This window comes from Brachionichthys hirsutus, chromosome 20 (assembly GCF_040956055.1).
Source record: "Brachionichthys hirsutus isolate HB-005 chromosome 20, CSIRO-AGI_Bhir_v1, whole genome shotgun sequence".
NCBI classification, from domain to species: Eukaryota; Metazoa; Chordata; class Actinopteri; order Lophiiformes; family Brachionichthyidae; genus Brachionichthys; species Brachionichthys hirsutus.
Window position 1 is genome coordinate 1237812 of NC_090916.1, and position 20881 is coordinate 1258692.

Genomic DNA, 20881 nt, shown 5'->3' on the forward strand with positions numbered 1-20881 from the left:
TATTTCCAGAGCTCACCTTCACCGTTCTGCTGTTTATCTCCAGCGGATAAGCTGCCGAAGCTTCCAGAGTGCTGGAGAGACAGGCGGCCATCAGACACGGAGGTCTCGGCCATCACCACCCTGCAGGCTGGGTTCAAAGGGCACTTGGTGCGAAAGATCTTCCGAGCCGCCAAACCAGGTACCCAGCCCATAGACGCATAGACAAAGGTTTCAAATAGGTACTAACTTGCAATTAAACTAGTCTGAATTCTGCTTAGTTCTACTTTTGAAAGATCAACACTTTAGAAACTGAGAAGCCAAATGAGGGGAAATACGGACAACTGAAACATAACATCTGTGGGTTTCACTCGTTTATGGTTTCAAAATGCAGTTCAACCATCCAAAATATCCACATTATCATATCCCCAGGGCCCAGCACTGCTTTTGGTCATTAGCACACCCACACACCCACACAAACGCACGCACGCACACACAGAACACAAATGGATAGACTGTATGCGTTCCCATTCTTTTTGGACTTTTTCTCAAAATGTATTCATTAAAAAGTGAAAGCACGAAATTCTTGGAACTTACATTCATGACAAAGTGTCAGTCATATTTAAAAATATTGCCTGTTTAGCAACACTTAAAAACACATCATTTGAAGGGGAAATAGATGACTTCCATCCCCGACGATGTCTCTTTGCACGCGTACTCACCCGTATTTCTTTCCTCTTCTCATTGCTCCTTTGCCTTCTCTTTCCTGCCTGCCTCTTTTCTTCTGTGGGAATACTGACTGTCTTTAGTCCTGAAAATGATAGGTCTTCAAAGCTCAATAGGCAGCCTTGGCTTGCTGTAATGGCTGCGTCATGTCAGTAGATTGGCCATTTGAAAAGGAAGCGTCGTGGAGGGAGGATGTGAGGACACCGATGCCTCGTGTCAAATGTGAAAACATCCATCATGCAGCTGTCGCTTTGGAGCATTTCTCTCGCTTGTTTGCGCAATTTGCATTACACAGTCATCAACACATGACACGAACTCTTTCATCAAAGGTTGTGTTCCATCGGTGCTGCCTATAGGGTGAGCTGAAAGTGTGTGTGTGTGTGTGTGTGTGTGTGTGTGTACATGTCTTTCAGGCACGCAGGAAAATCTCAGTGCATCTAAGATCCTGTCAGACATGTGGCAAAAAGTTGAATCCGATGCAGAGAAACATGCAGCCCTGTTGCTACGGTAAATGAAGGATAAAAAGTCACACAGATGAAGCTGAGTCTGAATAAATAATGTGTAATGTGTGTTTAAATATTCATTAAAATCTTTACCTCAGTGACTGTTGAAACAAATGTCCCTCACAGATAATACGAGGTCCCCCACCAACTCTGATCTGAATGCGATGTGCACTAATACCTCGACATACGAGTTTTCCTTTTTTTTTCTTCTCGTTTACGAGTGTTCCGAGATACGAGTACGAATGTGCTCCTCAAACAGAACTTCAGAAGGATGCTATCAAAAGCACAAAAAAAACTATTCTCCTCTACCTCCCCCTGACATAAAAAGACTCATAAAACCACATTTTATATTACAGTAATACTGTATATCATTATATCAGTGTGTGTGTGTATTTATATAGCAATGTAAAAAGTTGTTTCCATTGTTATTAGCGTTGATTTGGGTGTTAATAGAAGGTGGAACGGATTCTTTTTTTTCCAGTTATTTTATATCGGATAAATGTATTTGACATACAAGCGATTTGAGTTGCGAGCTCAGTCCAGGAACGAATTACGCTCGTATGTCAAGGTATTACTGCATCTTATATGGCATCCATTTAGCCTCTCTGTCGCACTGCATGCCCTGATCCGGCTCCCTCGTCTGGGTTCGGTGGCCTGCGGTGTCCACGCGGGGAGCTTTTTCCACATTATGTTCCATCTTTTCCCAGCGGTACCATCTGCTGTTTATCCTCTCCTTGTTCCAATCAGCGAGCAGTGTCTGCAGAATGCCCCGCTGCCAGGGGAAGTATGCGTGTGCTTGAACACGAATCGCTCGGTCTGTGTGTGTACGGACTCAGAGGGTGGAGTCGGGGCATCGTCGGCCTTTGAGGATGTGTTTTTCTTGCTGTAATTGACTGAGGTATCCTGTTCTGTCCGACTTAATGCTGAGAGGATTGCCTTTAGTTGATCATTCAGAGTGATGTTCTCTGACACATCGCGAAATATGTTGCGAGAATGCATTTGTTCTGGTCTTTTTTTTCTTCTAATTCTTCGAGAAGTAAATTTGTTGTATGTTTTCTGCAGATATATCATTGGCCACTCTCCGAGGAAAGCAAAGCTCTACCCCTGCCAGCAGGATGAATGGAGTGGAATCACCTTTACTGATCACACCGTCCCACTTCAAGAGAAAGCCAGCTCCTGGGTTTTGGTCTTTAGGTCAGACAGTACTGCTGCCACTGAACAGAATTTACCCCCCACAATGACCTTGTCATACATGATTGCAGCCTAACTTTAGGAAACTGAAACCAGCAAATATTTAACATTTATGCTTAAAAAATTATTTCTCAATAGATTATAAAAATAGGTGGGAAATATATTTATTTTTAATGATTAATAAAATAATGATTAAAAAACAGCAATGATAATATCCAAGATAACTTTGTCATGTCTTGTAATCTCCGAAAGTGAATTTTCCACCCGACTTGAACAGTCAGAGGTATTCAGATATGAACCCCGAATTGTCACTGTCTTTGAAAGTTTCCGTCTTTCCTGCTTGTACGTATGTATCAGTAAATGTAGATATTTCTGCGATGGTGGACTAATCAGTCACGGAAATCCTGATGTTCTCTTTCATTGTTTGTGAAGAGAGGTATTCCTAGTTCCTGAGGAGATGCTTGTGTTACCAAAGATCTATTCCCCGATTCCTAACTGTTTGCTGCACATCATAAATAACGACACAAAGGAGGAGCTGGAGATGGTCTTTAACAAAGCCGCCGCCCACCTCTATCGGCCCAACACGGTAACGGCTACTCAGCTTTTCTAATCAAGCCTTCATGTACGGACACATTTAGCTCCCAGTGTTGTTGTCCTCCTCCTCCTCCTTTATTTATTATTATTACATGTTAAGAAAACATCTCATCTTCTTGTTCACACTCTTAAAATAAAAGCATTTGAATGTAATTGTTCTGTTTCCATCTGTGTTGTTCCAGAGTGGTTATACGTTTCTAGCAGAGGCTGTCACACCTGAGTCCCCTCCTGTTGGTGCAAAGTGGAGGATGCGCCTGGTGGGTTCACGCAATCTCCTTCCAAAGCTGTCCCATGAGACGCCGCTCAAAACGTTCTCAGTGAAGGAGTTCCAGGATTATTACGTTCCCAACGACAAGAACCTCATATGTCGGTAAGAAAGGTTTGGGCTTTGATTAAAAGGGAGAGGAAAATCCTGATCTATTTATACCAATTAGTTGAAATTCATCTTGGAAATTAGAGTAAATGATGCCTAATTCTAATATAATCTTCCTTATGGTGCACTCTATTATTTTGAGATGAAGATTTTGAACACATCAGAGGATACTCCGAGGAATGAAAGTTACCTTGAATCATACGAATCCTTTCCGTAGGTACTTTGTGCAGGTGAAGTCCGAAGTCCTGGGAACTATTCAGTTCCAGACTTCCAAGCCGGACGTGATGATCCGCCTGTCCATTCTGGACGGAGAGGACGAAGTCGTGAGCGTCACACAAAAGGGCCATGTAATAATCCCTGTGTTCTACTTCCTGTCTGATAAAGGTGAGAAACTATGAGATTGAGTAAGTGAATCCTTATCATCTGTTTTAATCAATCTAGCAAATCAATGGCTGGCTGGATATCTTTATACATGATTACATTCTAAACTACAAACGTTTCTCTAATGTTCAAAAGTAAGTCACGTACGTTTTAATCAGTAACATACTTAACTTTCTTCAGTAACTTGTTAATGTGTGGATAATAGGTTGGATTAGTTGATTGTACCATCTCTGGGTTACAGGATTAAACTACTATTTACTCTTTTATGTGTTGAATGGTCACTTCATTTCATGATACTATCATCTGACATTCATTGATTACTACTTGTACTGCAGTGAAGCACTAGTACCTGTAACAACTTTTCCAGGGTGTTTGTGTCTTCGAGCAGAGAATCCTGTGATTGTTTTAGAATGGCTTTTTGCCTTTATGCAACAGTAGATACATCATCGGGACAGGAGATGTCCCGGTTACATTTTCCAATGACGTCGTTCAACATTCTGAGCATGAACACAGTGCCATTGTTTTGGTGTAGGGGAAAGAAATAGCCCAAGATTATTTTGATATTCTGAAAATCTAAGCTGGTTGGTGAGATAGTACCGTGTGTTTGTTTCCATTAGTCTGAAATAGCCTTTTGTTAAATTAGCCTGATTTACAATAAAATACAGGCAGCAGGTAAGAGTCCTTCATAGTAGCCCGTGAAAAACCTCCCTTTCAAATGCTTCGACCTCTTTTTCAGCCGACGGCCTCCGTCACCTGCTGAAGGACAGATTGCTGAACACACTCCTGTGGGCTTAGCTCGATATCTCCCTCTCTGTTACAGCCCCAGGCCGCACAGATAAGGGCAATCCGAACCAGACGGGAGACGCTTCCCAGGACAAGAAGAACAAGGTGGTGGACGCATCCTGGAGAGGAGACCAGGAGGACGGCACAGCTGGCCAATCAGACGCTTTGTCTGACCAGTCGCTGCCTCCCACGGAGACCATGGTATCACTGACGACTGCCTGTGTTGTATCTGTTATTGCTCAAACACTCGATCTCACACACGCACACACACACACACACACACACACACACACACATGCATCTCGCGTTCCCTCTCTGTCTTTCTCACCCACTTACTGGCTGCCTGTGTTAATATCAGTTTTTCACTGCCAGATGCACAAAACGCCTTCCTTGCAGAAGCACACACACACACACACACACACACACACGTGCACACACATACTCCCACACATATTCTCACACAGACAATATTTGCTAGAGGCGAGCAGCAGAAACTGGAGGGTGGTTTTGTTGTTAGGGTCTGACTTGCCAGTGCTTGTCAGCGAGCAGTGATTCGTGGATGATATACGAGCCGGCTGATTGGATGAAGGCGCCTTTGCCGTAGTTCAGTCATAGAGTATCCTGTATGTAAATAATATATCTAACTAAGCCAACTTGTAGTGATATCAATAGTAATTCGGGGTCATGTCAGACCCCACAGGTCAGACCAGCTGCAGGCCAGACTATACATCTTTTGATCAAAGGCCATCGATCAATATCAGGGGTCAGTGAGTAAAGTGCAGCTTGGCTCCACGGGGACACACACCAGAGGCTGAGTAATGGTGCATCAATACTAAAGTCTCCTGTAGGGACTCTGTTTGGTACTTAAACATGTGTGTAAACGCACGACAAACCCGCTGGTCGTATGTTCATACAGTAAAACCTCGACACACGAGTGTTCCGAGACTCGAGCAAACCTCCAGACGCTGGCGCTCGATGTCCGAGCGCTCCGAGCGCACTTGACTCGTTCAGTTCAGGTCTTCACCGCCTTCCGTACTCGTCTCCTCCCGTGTTGTTTTTAAATTGACGGGATTTTGGCTGTATCAGTGAGTATTCTTTATAAGTGATGGGTCCAAAGAAAGCGAGTGGTGAAGATGGCAGTGAGAAGAAAAGATGATGATGACGATGGAGATGAAGCATGAAATGATCCATCAACGTGACCCTGGTGTCTGCGTAAGTGATCTGGCACGCCAGTACGAGCGGAGAAACAGAAGGATGCTATAAAGAACACAAAACCTTCCAAAGTCATGACTATTATGTCTAAGTTTGTGTACTTGTATGTTTAAAGTACAATTACTGTATAAAGTGTCTACGTAAAACTCCCCCCTCTCCCTCCCCCAGTGCACTGCTCACCGCCTTTAGTGCTACCGTCTGTCTCAAAGTTAATCTCGTAATAAAACGACAATTTATATTGCAATAATACTGTATATCATTTAGTGTGTGTGTCTATATTGCAATTCAAATATTTTTTTCAAAATTATTAGCGTTGATTTTGGTGTTTAGACGCCAGAACAGATTCAATCGTTTTCAGTTATTTTATATGGAGAAAACTGATTTGACATACGAGTGATTTGAGTTACGAGCTCGGTCCAGGGACGAATTACACTCGTATGTGAAGGTATCACTGTTTTATATTACACGTATAATGTCACATAGTGTTTTAACTGCAGTACAAAGTGGTGGTGGGGCTTGACTGTTCTGGTCTGTGTCTCACAGGATCATAGGTATGTGGTGCAGGCAGAGGTGCTTTACAGGAGCTGGGATCTTGATGAATCTCAACAGGCTTTTGTCAATATGCTCAGAGGCCTGGCGAGGAATGAAACCAGAGGTACACACTCTCAAACAATTACCAACATCACATCAGACAGTTATACGACCTACCCAAAGGCAAAGACGAGAGAGGAAGTCACGCTTCACGATCTGCTCCCCTCAAAAACATGCAGTTATTCATTTACTGTATTTGAACATGCAAATTAAGGTGCTATGAATCGTCCAGATATCACCTAATATGCCGTAATAGATGATGAAGCATTTTATAACATTTGATCCTTCGAGCTTCTGAGTGACATTTTCTAATCTGCCGTTCATATGTGTTTTCGCACACCTTATTCTCGTGTTCAGTGTGAAATGTGGCACATCCTCGGCAGGCAGTGTCAAGGGCCAAGGCAGACGCTGTTTGTTCTCTGCTGCCACTACCCAGGCCCTGTTAATCACAGGCCTGATGAAAGCCAAATGAATGCAGCTGCTTTCACAGATCACCGACTGCGAGTCCTTGCGCCCACTGGGTGTTGGCTGAGGCTGTAATCCTGCAGTAAACTCTGCTTCTCTGCCTTTAATCATGCTGCACAAAATGGATCAAAATCAGGGTTTTGAAATTTTCCAGAGAATCTTAAAGAATTCTGACGGGGTGAATTAATTGGATGAGGATATGAAGGCGGTATTGCATGGGTAGCGTGATTGTCTAAAGACAGAGGCCAACCGACTGGTTGAAACCTCATTCTCTGTCTGCCTTTGAGTGGGAGGGAGTCCCAAATAAAGAGCCAGATATCTGGCGTGTTTTGACTAAAGAGGACGATAAACCTCATGTTTATTGTATATTACTGTAACGGTCCTGCATCGCATTAGTCCCAGTGGTTTCTTATGGTTTAAACATGCTGTGTGTTATCCAGTCTGTGCGTGTGCGTGTGTGTGTGTGTGTGTGAGCATGTTCTTTTTTTGGTCTGGAATTGCCCATGTGAATATGTGGCCGTTGTCCACACAATCCCTTTGTGGTTTTCCAATAAGCTTGTGAAAGTGGGTCAATGGGAAGTCAAATGAAGCTCGTTGGCTTCCGCCCTCCGTTGCCCTGGGAAATATCTCGGCAGGAAAGTGAAATAATTTCACAGAGTTTAACTCTCCCAGCGGTGAGGCTGCGCCCTTCATCCAGCTCCCGGCATGCTGCATGGATACACATGCTCTACATGCCTCGGGAAGCGTTGAGGCCTCTTTAACAAGCTCTTTAACAAGCTGCACATGTTTAATGCATGCACATTTATACATCCCTGCTTGATGCCACCATGTGAGCTCTCAGAGCGCAGACCTCCTCCAAGCAGCTCATTCCCCTCCGAATTGGATTTACACCGTCCACATGGTGATCTGGATCATCACCAAAAGGTTCTAAATTGTTCTTGGTATCTTTATAAACCAACCATGAAAAGTAAAAGTGAATCAGAGTTGAATCCGTAAATGGGACTTTCAATGTTAAAATGTAATATTTTTTCCTAACGTCATTCTGGATCCGATCCGGATGAAATTCGGTGGTGAGATGGAGACCCCCACCCTACATGATTGTGTCCCATTCCATAAACATCGGTCAATAATCAACCGAGATACTGAGGAACAAATTCTGACGCTCCATTGACTGCAATGTTACAGAAAATTTCAAACTGATCCATAATCCGTTATCTCTTCTTGGTCATTACCAAAATGTAATCATCTGTTCCTGGTAACATTCCCAACATTTCCTGAATCTTTCATTAAAATTTGTCCAGAACGAATGGAGTTATCTTGCCAACAGACAAACTATTATTATCCTAGACATTTGGTGATATGAGATATTAGATATGAGGCATTTTAGTATCCACACAGTGATGCTGGTACATTTCACTGAACAAAAGCATCTAATCATCATGTTTAAGTTTGATCAGCGCATTTTGCAGCCTGGCCGTACCTTAACGTTATATCTATTTATTTATTTTGATTGGGGAATATTGAATGTTTCTCCGTGACTTGAAACAAGATTGTATATCAGCTGGCATGGACAAACAGTGCAGAGGCAGAATGCAGAATGGCAGGCTGTCAGCTCAGTGAAGGATTGTTCCAGCTCTCCGTGTCTGAGGCGGGAGCCTCGTGGCTGACGCTTCGTCTCGACTCGGCGAGAGTGTTAACTTCAGCTCTAAAGCACCACAGTGCCATCTAGCACACATTCGGTCACACGACACGCGCAGCGTGGCCACACTGAGAGCACGCAGGATGTTTTCACCTCTCACACTTTCACAAGGAAATGTTGACTTTGCACCGTTTTATACGACGCCGCTCAGGTATCCGTAGATTCCACATTTGATATATTTTACCGCTTTAAAGGTTCCATATTATGAAAAACTCTCTTTTTCCACGTTTCTACACTATTATGGTGGTTTTGGGTCTTTAATAACCCCAAAACAGCTAAATAAATCATCCAGTCATAAACCATTTCTGACAGAGCTGGTTGAGACACAAATGACGGACGCTGTCCTGCAGCATCTGTTTGCTAATTTAGCCAAAGGCTCTCACAGATATTTCATATGAGCGTCTGGGAACTGCGTTAACTTGTGGAGAGAGTATAAAAAGTGATCTTTAATATAATTTTGTCAACCTCTAACTTTGAAGATGACGATGCAAAAAGAGATTCTACCTATTTTCTGTTTGCAAAATGTAGCATTCAAAGTGCAGAACTCGGAGCCTTCATCGACCGCTGACACAGCAAGTATGGATCGGCACAAATCAAATGCCCCCAAAGCCAAGGAGAAAGGGAAGGCAGCCGCCGCCTCGAAGTCGAGCTCCAGGCTGGAAACGGTAAACACGGCTGTAACGTCACCACAGAAGCCTGACACACGCTTTGTTCTCGCTGCTTTGTTTTGATGGCACTAAATGTGTCTGTTGTTCTCATACTCGAGTCTGAAAGCAGGGTACGAGTTTGGCTGGAAACCTTCTTGTTTTATTGCTAAAGGCTTCAACAAAATGTCATTCTTCTCGTAGTCTGAGTTGGGAGCAGGCTAGGCATTATAATAATCTGGATTATCTCTTAATTGGGATTGGTTATTTTTACAGTTTTTGTCTGTTTGCGTTATTGATATGATTCCAGAGAAGCTTGTGAAGCTACTTCAAAGCGACCCACACTTAACTCCTCCTCTTCACCGATCCCCAGTCTAAGGGAATATAATCAGATTGTTATTGAACTCAGTCTTGCCATCCCCTTTATCAAATTTGAGGTTTTCAAATCAAGCGCTTCAGCATTTACTTACTCAGCCGAGTCTGCTGTCGGCTACCATCGAGGGGCCGGCGTCAGGGCGACCTCTGTGTATCTGCGCTAAATCAAAGACGCGCTGTAATCTTGTGGTCTGTAATTCTCTGTGTGATGGTCTTGGTTTAGTCATTTCTCATCCATTAAATGCTTTTATTATCATTACTGTGTTTCAAACCAAAACCCAGCCAAAGACATTTGAAAGGCAGCTTTTCAGTTCCACTTAAATAACATTACATGATAATATGTTGGTTTTTTTGCTTTTTGATAATGAGTGATCTTTACATGATCTGTAATTCCGGACCAAGGACACATAATCCGGCTGGCTGTCCATTGAAAGAGACATATATAATGCATTTGTGGCTCGGTGACCTTCAGCTTGGGATGATTTTTACATTTTCGCGTGTGTATTATGATTTATTTTGTGCAGAGGCTTGACTTCTCTAAGCCGAACTGGACGCTGCGTGTTGTCAGCGAAAAGAGCAAAGACGGGAGCATCGAGGTGACGAAGGACACGGAGAGAATCAGCCGGATTCAAGCCATCAAAAAAGCCTGGGAGACGGCTGAACCGGGGCGCTCTGCTAAAGTAATGAACTAAATAGCGCTCTGATGTCATTACCTCCGATGTAAAGTCTGATGTAGTAACATGTAAGGCATGATTTAGCCGCGTTTCCTTTGCTGCAAGCCTCATCTGCACTTAAACAGGATGTTTTACTGTTTCGCAGGCAGCGCAGACTCGTCTCAAGTTTCTCAACCAAGTCCAACGTCAAGCAAGCGAAGAAACTACAGCAGCTGTCGGCGAGCGTGCCGAGCCCGGTACTGTCCACGCACACGCACGCGTTCACGCCCCTTGTTCCCACAGACATGAGGCCTGTTCTCATTGGTTCTTCTCCAGCTCGTTCCAGCTCTGACGATACGCCTCTCAGCTCATCCAAACATGATCTGACCAGCACCTCGTGCTCTTGCCCCCCCATGGACTACACTCCCTTCACAAGGTGCTCTGTCACTGTTCATTCACGTAACGTTTCGATACAAGATTGTCTGAGGCGCTTCCTTTACCTCTGTTCAGAGAAGTGGGCGCACCACATCCTATCAAAGACGCTAATATTCACCCCTTCTTCCCATAGTAGGTTGGATTACACGGCATCTGCAGGGTGTAAACTGCGTTTCTATGTTGACGGCCTTTGTTCCTATTGGTCCTGTGAACAGTGATGATGCGAGCCTGAACCTTTCGGCCGGTTTGAAAGGGCAGTGCATGCAGCCCAGAGGATAGTGATATGTATGATGTCATGTAGCGGCAGGAACGGGAGGCTAAGTTGAGGAAAAGCTCTTTAAAAAAAAAAAAGGCAGACTTCCCAAAACATGTAAATAATAAACAAGTCTAAGAATTTGGAGAAACAAAATCTCCGCACCTTGACCTGTTTCGAGAGGAAAATCACCCGGAGCTTTAGCACGACTATAAACACATGCAACATCAAGAGACACTCGATTTTACTGCTTTGCCCCGAGTCGGCTGCTCTGAAGGGAAGAGACTCTTCCTGCCAAATGTCCCGCGACTCTCCCTCATGCAATTAGCTTCTTCTCTCCTGCTGGCCATCCCTCTCCGTGATAAATGAGATGATATTCCGGTCCGTTAATTAGAAGGCTATTTCTGTACCCCCACAGAACTTGTTGCACCAGTGAGGTGGGCCTCCTCTCCCATCCCCTCACCACCTTCTCCTGCTGTGTGTGTGTGTGTGTCCCACGGTGCATATCATAGATCCCCCCCCCCTCCCCCCCGTATGCTGTTACATTCATTCAAAGAGTCTCTCTGTCCGTGTCGTCATAATCGGTTGTCTCCTATCACAAAATAACTTGTAAAAGTTTTTTGTTTCATATGTATCCCTGAATAGTTCCTGCAGAATTTGATAAGAAAATGCCACTGCTCATTCCCAGAAAATTAAACAGCCAGCATAGACGCTCTGGTTTTACAGACCGCTGACAAGCTGCTTCGGCGAATTTGACAAGGGGGGAGATTCGGGACATAAAATCCATTTGTGTCTCCATAGAAACCCAAAGGATTCTCCAGTGCTGATGGACTCACGCATAGAGGAGATCCAGCAGAGGGAGCGGCGAGAGAATATCCAGAGTTACCGTTCGGTCCGAGAGTGCACGCTGGAGGACAGGAAGAAGCAGTCGGTCAGCAGGAACAAGCTGATGAGATACCAGCTGGAGATGTATGAGAGCATGCAGGTCAGTCGAGACAAACTGCAAGATGTCCTCCAGTAAAGACGTCGTTAATATTAAAGTAAACCGCTGTGACTGTGAAACAGAGTGAGAGGGTGAGAGAGCGAGCCTACAAAGACACGGTAACTTCCATGCAGCACTTTGCCTGTCTGTCTTGTCTCCAGGCAGCCTTGTGGGAGCACCGTAAGACGTTTCATGATGCTTGTGAGGCATTTAATAGCCGTCAGATGGCGGCTGCGAAAGAGGAACAAGAAGAGAGACGAGTCCTGGAGGAGGCCCAGCAGGCAGTTGTAGAAAAAAGGCCCACCTCCGCTGCCACCCAGCCGCCCAACAAACACACTAAGAGCGCTGGCAAGAAGAGATGATCTCACAGCCTTCATTTCCTCTCAACGCGGCTTTCTCAACCATGGAGGGTCTTTGTTTTACCACACGATTGGGCGTAATTGATGATGTAATACCTACCAGAATATTGGATCGTGTTATATCTTTTTATTTTATTTTACAAAAGCCACTGTGCTCCTTGCCTTATGTTACTATCTCATCCTTGAACACGTCTGCGTCTTTCATCTATAACCTGTATTTACTGAGATGTTCACCTCCCAGACCATTTTGTTTGGTCTCTTTCCCTGAGAGTAAAATAAATACAATAATTTCGAATGGAAAACAAATGCCTGCAGACATTGATATCCCACTTGGAATGTATTGCTTTGCCTTTCTGCTGTCCAGTGGGCCTGATTACATGCTGCAAATCTTTAGTTTTCTTGAAGGTCACTGTATCAACTCTGGGCTTCAAGGCTGGACAGAGCCAACCTCCCACAGGCTAAGTGGTGCTGATTGATTGGTTAATTGATATTCGTGCTGACAGAGGCCTATGGGCAGCCTTTAAGATAAATAGCTGATGGCATGTTATGGCAACTATTGATAACCCGAGGGTTTTAGTTCTAATATAAAAATGTTAAGAAATCTGATGTTTGTAAAAAATAAAAATAGCCGCTGATGGTAAAGTAATTATTGATCTCAGTGTCTCTTCTGAAGTGGATCCTCATCCGCTCAGTTTTCTGATAAGGACTGAAAAATTGAAAAGGGAAGATGACGCCATCTAGCGGCTGTGAATGTTAATACATTTGTATGACCAGTCATGCTGTATGACAGACAGAAAGTGATTATTACCTCCACCAAGGAGGTTACGTTTTGGCCGGCGTTTATCTGCCTGTCTGTCTGTCTGCCTGTCTGCCTGCCTGCCTGTCTGTCTGTGTGTTTGACTGTTAGCATGATAACTCAAAAGGTTACAAACGGATCTTGATGACATTTTCAGAAAATGTTGGGAATGTTATCCGGAACAAATGATTACATTTTGGTGATGATCCAGAAGAGATCCTGGATGGCGCTTCAAAATGGCTTCTTCAATATCTCTTGATTATTGACCGATGTTTATGGGATTTGACACAATTGTGTAGGGTGAGGGTCTCTCTCTCACCACCGTATTTCATCCAGATCGGATCCGGATTGTGGATATTAGCGAGACTTTTAAAATAATGGGGGCACACTTGTCGGCCTACTGTGCATTTAGTATTAGAGATAAAGATTTTTGGAACAAGTGTCGTCTTGTAGCTGAGTCAATTCCGCATCGGAGCATGTCAACGGATTCGTTACCTCCCCAAGGAGCATGTTTTTGACGCTCCATTTACAGATTCAAAAATCAGTTAAAAATAAACTCTGATTGATCTTTACTTTTTATTGTTGCTGTATAAGCAGTTTATAGCTTCGATGATGATCCAGATCAGCATCATGTGGATGCTGTCAATCCAATTCCGAGGGTAATGAGCTGCTTGGCGGAGGTTTGCGCTCTCCAATTGCTCTTCTAGTTATGTCATCATCCTGTATCCCACATTAATATGCAACGCCTCAATTAGATCGTATAAGAATTACAATTCCAAAGCTGTGTTGTATGCATGTGTGCATATTTCACACTGTGTTTTTGTGTGTCTGTCCAGTCTGTCAGGCCTCATCGACTCAACTGCTATTTCTATCCCTGTAACTGCAGGACACAGCTAATCCAGAAAAAGCCCTGTTCCTCACGCAGAGCGTCCCCTCTTGTCTCTGCCCTGTCCCCTCATGCTCATGCCTTATGCATCGCTCTATTTCTGAAACAGTAGCTGTTACTTGCTCCTCCTGTCCTCCCCCGCTCTGCATGAGATACACAGGATGGGTCCATGTGTGTCACATAATTCTCTTGTTAGAGAGAGAGAGAGAGAGAGAGAGAGATCGCCCAACACTGTAATTGTCAGTGACGTGTGTGTATTAACAGAGAGGCTGTTTGTTAATTGGCAGCTGTTGGCTGGTGGTTTGATGCAAATGTGTTGTGAGCGACAGGAGAACTATGGCGTAACCTTGAAAGCAAAGGGGACAGTCAGCCATTGTGTGTGTGTGTGTGTGTGTGTGTGTGTTGGACTTCCCACAAGTAATAAGAGAATATTTGATTCTTAAATGGACCCACATCAAGGGATGATGAAATTAAGTGAAAGCAGATACACATTACACAGAGTGGTGTGGAGACTGTTTTAGGTCTTTAATTCACTTTCATTTCTGGGTCTAATAATTCAAGAAGGCCTTAATCAATGTCTTGCTGTTAGTTTCGTTAAAGCCAAAAGGGCTTTCTAACTTGCGGGAATCGCCCATCCTTGTTACCGTAACATCTAACCTGACCGGCGCACAGACTCTCTTATGGGCTGGCAGAAAAGTGCATCATGAAGCTGTTAACGGAATTCACACAAAATTATCTTTCACATCTTGTTACTTTTTTTTCCAAAAAAAGAATTGTATTTATTAGCTACAAATTGAATATATGCTAAGTGTTTTCTAATTGTGTGGCTTTCAGTGAAATGCAATTTTTTTCTTTTTGTACACTATTTCAATTCTTGTTGGTTGCAATTTGAAGGTCAGTAAAATCATCATACCTGTATATTATATCTTAACACTTGAGATTTGGGCGGCCCGGTGGCGCAGTGGTAAGCAATGTTGTCGCAGGTTCGTCTCCAACTTGTGGCCATTCTTTGAGTTTGCATGTTCTCCCCGTGTCTGCGTGGGTTCTCTCCGGGTTCTCCGGCTTCCTCCCACCACCAAAAACATGCAGCTTAGGCGGATTGGTGACACTATATTGTCCGTAGGTGTGAGTGTGTGTAGCTGATTGTCTGTCTCTGTGTTGCCCTGCGATGAACTGGCGGCTTGTCCAGGGTGTAACCCCGCCTCTCGCCCATTGACTGCTGGGATTGGCTCCAGCTTGGCCCGCGACCCGATGACAGAATAAGCGGTTGACAAAAAAAAAAATGAATTTGAGAGTTGCCCCTCTGCTTGTCAGTGCCACTCTTTCTGCCCTTACTTACAGAATGCAACACGTATGCATGCAGACAATACAGAGCGAACACAATGGTGCCAAATCAAATCACTGGTGTCAGCCGCCCTTCTCTTGCATCACCCATACTCTCACACATGCAAGGATTACCTAACAAGGACCTTTTTGTTTGCCTGAGTAATGCATTCTGGATTATGTGAAATGTGGGAGGTGCATATGGTCAATTTCACTTCATTATGTAAATCAACATTACAACAATGGTTCTCAAACCAGCAGGGTATGAATAGCAAATTAACAATTTGCTTCCTCGTCCTCTTCCTATCGCTCAGAGTCCCTTTGCGCCATCATTTCCCCTGAATCACAAGCAGACAAGCTCACCTGATCAGCATTAATCATTGAGAAAGAAAGCCCAAAAAGGGGGTATTCAGGAAGTTACCCCCCCCCCTTTATTGACTTCCTCCATCTCCCAACAGAGCGAGTATCAGCTGTTGTAAGCGCTAACATGGCTATTACTTCCACCGCTGCACCTCCCCGGAGCCTGCTGCAGGCGGCAGCCTGTCAAAGATGAGTGAGTCAGCAAATCGCCCAAACAGGTGGCAACGTTGGTGTCACTCAGGTGGAAGCAGAATCGGCTGGCACCTTCTTCGGTGCGACCTTATGACAACAGCGCAGGTGTGCCGGGGTTCCGAACTCAACTCATTTCTGCTCCGGGGAATCACGACCACGAAAACAGATCCGTCCCTTCGCTCATCCGCCTTGTGGGTCCCGGGTCTGCTTGGAGCCTATCCCAGCTGGCATTCAAACTCCACACAGAAAGGAATCAAACCCAGAACCTTGCAGCAGCCCTCGCATCAAACACAGCTGCAGGGTAAATGAACCTCAACTGACTACTGGAGGCGCTGTTTTTAATTTAGAGGTTAGAGAGTTAGGGAGCAGAAGATCATGTCCCTGATGAGACATGAGGACCAGAGCTCCAGTGTTATTCTTAGACATCACTGCAGCGCCGCCAGGAGCTTTAATGGGTCCAAGAAATCGATGTGTCCCCTATAATTCACCGTTAAATGGACAAAGCAGGCCAAACACTGTTGACCATCTCTACAGAACCTTTTGAACGCAACTCCTCACCAAGAAATGCTACTGAGGAATGAAGTAGCGTTTGGAGCGAGACGAAGGCGTGAGGCAGGAAACAGCAATCGCCATGGATACGTACTGTGTCTTTATTCTAAATCACTTTTTTTTTTTTTTTTACCCCGTTTGGACATTCTTCAAATAAAAAATGAATTTAGGGGCAAAGCGATGCTTTTGTTCTCCATTCTGATTCTTCTGTCACCAAAAGATGGTGGAAACATATCCAGCCAGGCTCCACCGTGCGCCCTGGCTGAGGATGCCAGTGAGTGCGAGTTGTCCTTGTTCACCATCGCACGAGCACGCATCGGAGTGAACATGGTTCAGGAACCGAGCTTGCGTCTGTGCGCGGCGCGTCACCGTCAGCCTCCACGTTGCAGCATCCCATCACAACAAGCAGCACCAGGTGCAGTGGAGCAAAGCCTCCAGCACTGTGCGTAACGGGGGGGGGGGGGGGGGGGGGCAAGGTGGCGGTGTCTGTGTTGGAGCCCCTGCTCTTTGAGACATGCGCAAGACCGTCAGCAGCAGCAGCAGCGCCACTGCGCCGCGTTTCCGCCTTGGCTGAGCGGCGCGCACACACACACACAGCAGAGAGGGGAGGGGAGCTCCAGAGACGCAGTGGGCACAACGCGGACTCCAAGCGACGCACCGACCTCCACGGAAACCCGTCATTTACACGGCAAAGGAAAAGAACAAGGAGAGACCCGACCCGAGCGGCGTGCGCGCCCGAAGCGTCCAGCATGGAGCCCGCGCTATGAAACAAGCCCGACAATGTGACGCTCACAGAGAGAGAGAGAGAGAGAGAGAGAGAGAGAGAGAGAGGTAGCGTGTGAGTGTGAGAGAGAGAAAGTGGCATTCGTTATCTTTCGCGGATGATCCGAGTTCCGCGCTCTGCAGCCTGAAAATGAAGAAGTTCAACATCAGGAAGGTGCTGGACGGCTTGAAGGAGGTGTCCTCCTCCTCCTCCGCCGCCTCCTCCTCCTCCTCCTCCTCCTCCACCCCAGCCCCGACGGTCCAGGTGGGGCCACAGGAGAACCATCTGATCCAGGAGGCCATCCAGTCCGAGCATTTCCAGCTCTGCAAGGTGGGCGAGCCGCGTCATTTTCCGTTACAGCTGTGCGCTCGGCGCGCATCCCGCCCCAGGACGCGCGTTAGCTGCACGCAATTAAAAGGAAGGACGCCGCATTCTGCCCTCTTGCCTTCTCCTGAACTATATCGACCCCCCCCCATCCCAAAAACGGTTATTCAACATTGGACAATTTTATTATTATTATTATTATTATTATTAACATTAACCAACAACCTCGCGCGTGTTTGTGCCGCGCACGGACTGATGGACCTGATTAAGATGCGCACTCACGGCATCATTTGTAAGTTTCTCTGTGACTCCAGGCATGATTATTTATTATTAGCAGCTTCTTTCTGCTTGACCCAACTAGTTTCTGCGGACACCACAGAGGCTAACATTCCCCATTAAACGCCGTGCGTTGCGGTTTGTGCGCGCGTTTGGCGTGAACGGTCACGTTCAGGGGTTGGGCCAAACTGATCCTCCATAATTCGGATTTGGAAAACTGAGATTTGTGCTTATTGTGAGTGAGTGTCCTCCCACTATCTCCCCCCCCCCCCCCCCCCCCCCCAAATCATTGATTCATCAGTGGGTGAATGACTGGCCCTTCCATCTGAACTGGTCCACAGCAAAGGATGGGGTTAATAAATGCTGCAGATCAATGCAGGCTCAATCTTATCCCAATGTGGCCTTCATTATAACCATTATTATGACCTCAGTTTACGGACAGTTGATCTTTAATTCATCCTGATTAACCCGCTTTTTCCAAAACTTTATTAATGTGACACTCATTTGTGGATTCGTTTCAAGGTTTTAACTTTATATTTCCACAGTTGCTATCAGGTTTTTAGCAGATTTCCTCAAATGTGGGTTTCTGTTCTGATTTCATTTTGCTGAAACCTTTAGGTCAGAATAGAATCCATCTTCAGGGATTAGCTTCATCCCGCTTTGACGAACGGACCCCGTGTTGATTGCTGCCCTTGTTTGGCTGAGAGAAGCCAACATCTCGTGCAGGAATCGAGGCTGGGGCAGCTAAACTTTTAAGGTGTGATAGAGAGACATGCCGTCCTCCTCGTTCCCTGCACCTTTATTATGTGTGAGCAGAAACTCCCTGACGTTTCTCTGTAAAGATGGCAGGTGTCTTTGCTGCACTCAGTGCTTCTTATGTAACATGCTTTAGCCTTCGACAGCTAAGCAAACAAGTCCAACAGCCCGCCACCGGCTGACTGATGCCATAAAACAAGTCGCACACAGAGAGACATACAGTGGGTGGACAAAAAAAACAAACAGTAACACCTATCTGTGCGAGCTGCTTCAAAAGAACTCAACAGTCCACTATCGAATTAATGCTCCTTTTTGGTGTATTTGATATTTGATTTTCCTCAAACGTAGCTGGAATTGTGTTCACATGTGAGAGGTAGTGAGAGAAGGGAAGATAAGTGCTAGATATCGTTAGAGGAAGAATTGAAATAGGCCCATGACTGGAAAAGGGTACGAAAAAGCAACGTAAAAAGTGCGAATGAATGAATTAAACATGGTGCCTTTCACCTTTCACACCCTTCTGGGATCATTTGTTTACCAAAATGTGTTTTTTTTTACATCTTTCTTTGCAGACTGTCCGTCATGGTTTTCCCTATCAGCCGTCAGCTATGGCTTTTGACCCGGTGCAGAAGATCCTGGCCGTCGGGACCCAGAGCGGGGCTCTCAGATTGTATCCTTTCATTTGCCATTGAGCGGTCATGTATGTTAATGTGGGCTCTGCATCCGTGGACGGCGACAGCAGGTAAAGGAGCAGATGTCTGAGCCGCTGTATTCAGATGCTCGTCTTGTACATGAGTGTGTTTTCTCAGTATTTGTAGATTATACTGACACGTTTTGTATCATGTTGGCTCCCGGTCTCCTTGAGCTCTGCCATGAGATCAAAGGTTTTTTTGTTTTACCTAAACCTTGCGACTCTAGATGGTTTCGTGCTGATAGACCAGGCATAGGCAAACTATGGCCCGCGGGCCATATACGGCCCTTTAGGCTTCTTAATCCGGCCCACTGAACTTGTCCAAATTATATCATTAAATTAAATTTTATTATAAATAAACCTCATGAATTTTACCTTTTTCCTTGTAATGCTACCTGTAAAAGGCCAACATCCTTTCATGTAATGGCTTTTACATTCCATTTGTATTAGTTCACGCAAACACTCCATCCATCTGTTCCTGGCCTGGCCCCTCTGTCAAATTTTAGAACCCATTGTGGCCCGCGAGTCAAAACGTTTGCCCACCTCTGAGTTAGACAATGAGAAACTAGAAACCGAAAAAGGGATTTCATTCAGAATCTCTTGAACTCTTGATCTCGGCTGCTTTTGGCTCACTTGAGCACACATTCTAAATCTCAGAGTTGGCTTTATTGGTGTGTGTGCTGCAGTTAAGCTGGAGAAGCGTGTGGTTGAAGCGGCTCACACTAGCTTCCATGCAGTAGGAGTACACAAACGGGTACAGCTGCTCGCGGTGAGGTGGCTCTGTGGGGACTTGTGTAGCTTCAGAGTATGGCCTTGAGCGTGCCCGTGTCGGGCCGCTTTCACAGGTCTGACAAACTTTACCAGCTCAATTCGGTGTGATGAAGAGCTGTCTGCCTGGCTCGCCTTCGTTTTGCTCCTGCTAATAGCTCCATCATTGTTTCTTTCTCCAGTGCTGGAAGGGTCAAGACTTTAAAACTCTCAGGCACAGAGTCTACAGAGTCTCAGACTAAAACAAAGACACTGATAGTTTGCCTCTTCTTAAAATCAGAGTGAGGGAGACAAAATTTATAATGACGCCACACTTTGCCTATAAAAATGAGACAATAAGATTTTTTTTTCATACAAGGCGAAGCAGATTCTGTCTGATGCACACGTATTATAAGATGAGAGAGGAAGTAATGCGTCGGGGCCGATGCAGGGACTGTTGAACACGCTTTTGTCTCACTGGCTGATACGTTTCTCCCATACGCTTCAGACTGGCTAAACTCAGTGTGAGCTGTGCTTGCTTTGTGGAAGCAGCCTACGAACCAATCAGCTTAGAGATCACAGCGTTCTCTCTGACTCGCCGTAGTTCGGGTGAAATGATCTTGTCAGACGCTTCCCTGCTGGCTGACTCTCGCCATTGTGAATGAGCCAAGGACTCTTTTGTGTTAGAATGATGTGTATCAGATCAGTCTTATCTAAGTTGGGGGAAGCGGGACTCTGGAGAATCCATCAAGTCTTTGGTTCTGGCTCCCAAAGACATGCATATCCTGGAGTTATTTTTTGCAGCTCATGGCTATCTGCGTGCGCCTGTGTTTTTTTGCGCCTGTTTGGACATTTGGCTGCACGTTTCTCCCATGGAGGTCTACAGGAAGTGGCAGATCAAGGGCCTCAGCTCAGCAGAATTGCAGGGGACTAAAAAAATCACAGGAGATGTGTTTGCAAGTGAATATGTCTGTGTGACAATCCTCCGATGGAACGACTGATCCCGCGAGCCGTCGGGCCTGTCCT

At 45.3% G+C, this 20881-nt stretch overlaps 2 protein-coding genes across 2 annotated transcripts in view; both read left to right on the forward strand.

Annotated features, from left to right (window-relative positions):
- The window catches only part of adgb (androglobin), a 36359-nt gene extending 24161 nt beyond the window's left edge, over window positions 1-12198 (forward strand). Inside the window, 14 exon segments of the mRNA XM_068754040.1 lie at window positions 44-178; window positions 1116-1209; window positions 2268-2399; window positions 2829-2982; window positions 3173-3360; window positions 3581-3788; window positions 4627-4728; window positions 6283-6394; window positions 9023-9159; window positions 10038-10193; window positions 10333-10405; window positions 10503-10602; window positions 11656-11839; window positions 11998-12198. Of these exon segments, the coding sequence (XP_068610141.1) occupies window positions 44-178; window positions 1116-1209; window positions 2268-2399; window positions 2829-2982; window positions 3173-3360; window positions 3581-3788; window positions 4627-4728; window positions 6283-6394; window positions 9023-9159; window positions 10038-10193; window positions 10333-10405; window positions 10503-10602; window positions 11656-11839; window positions 11998-12198 (1976 nt within the window).
- Window positions 12199-17214: 5016 nt separating this feature from the next.
- The window catches only part of stxbp5a (syntaxin binding protein 5a (tomosyn)), a 76118-nt gene continuing 72451 nt past the window's right edge, over window positions 17215-20881 (forward strand). The window contains exons 1-2 of the mRNA XM_068753566.1: window positions 17215-17394; window positions 18990-19087. Of these exons, the coding sequence (XP_068609667.1) occupies window positions 17215-17394; window positions 18990-19087 (278 nt within the window). The remainder of the gene's footprint in view (window positions 17395-18989; window positions 19088-20881) is intronic.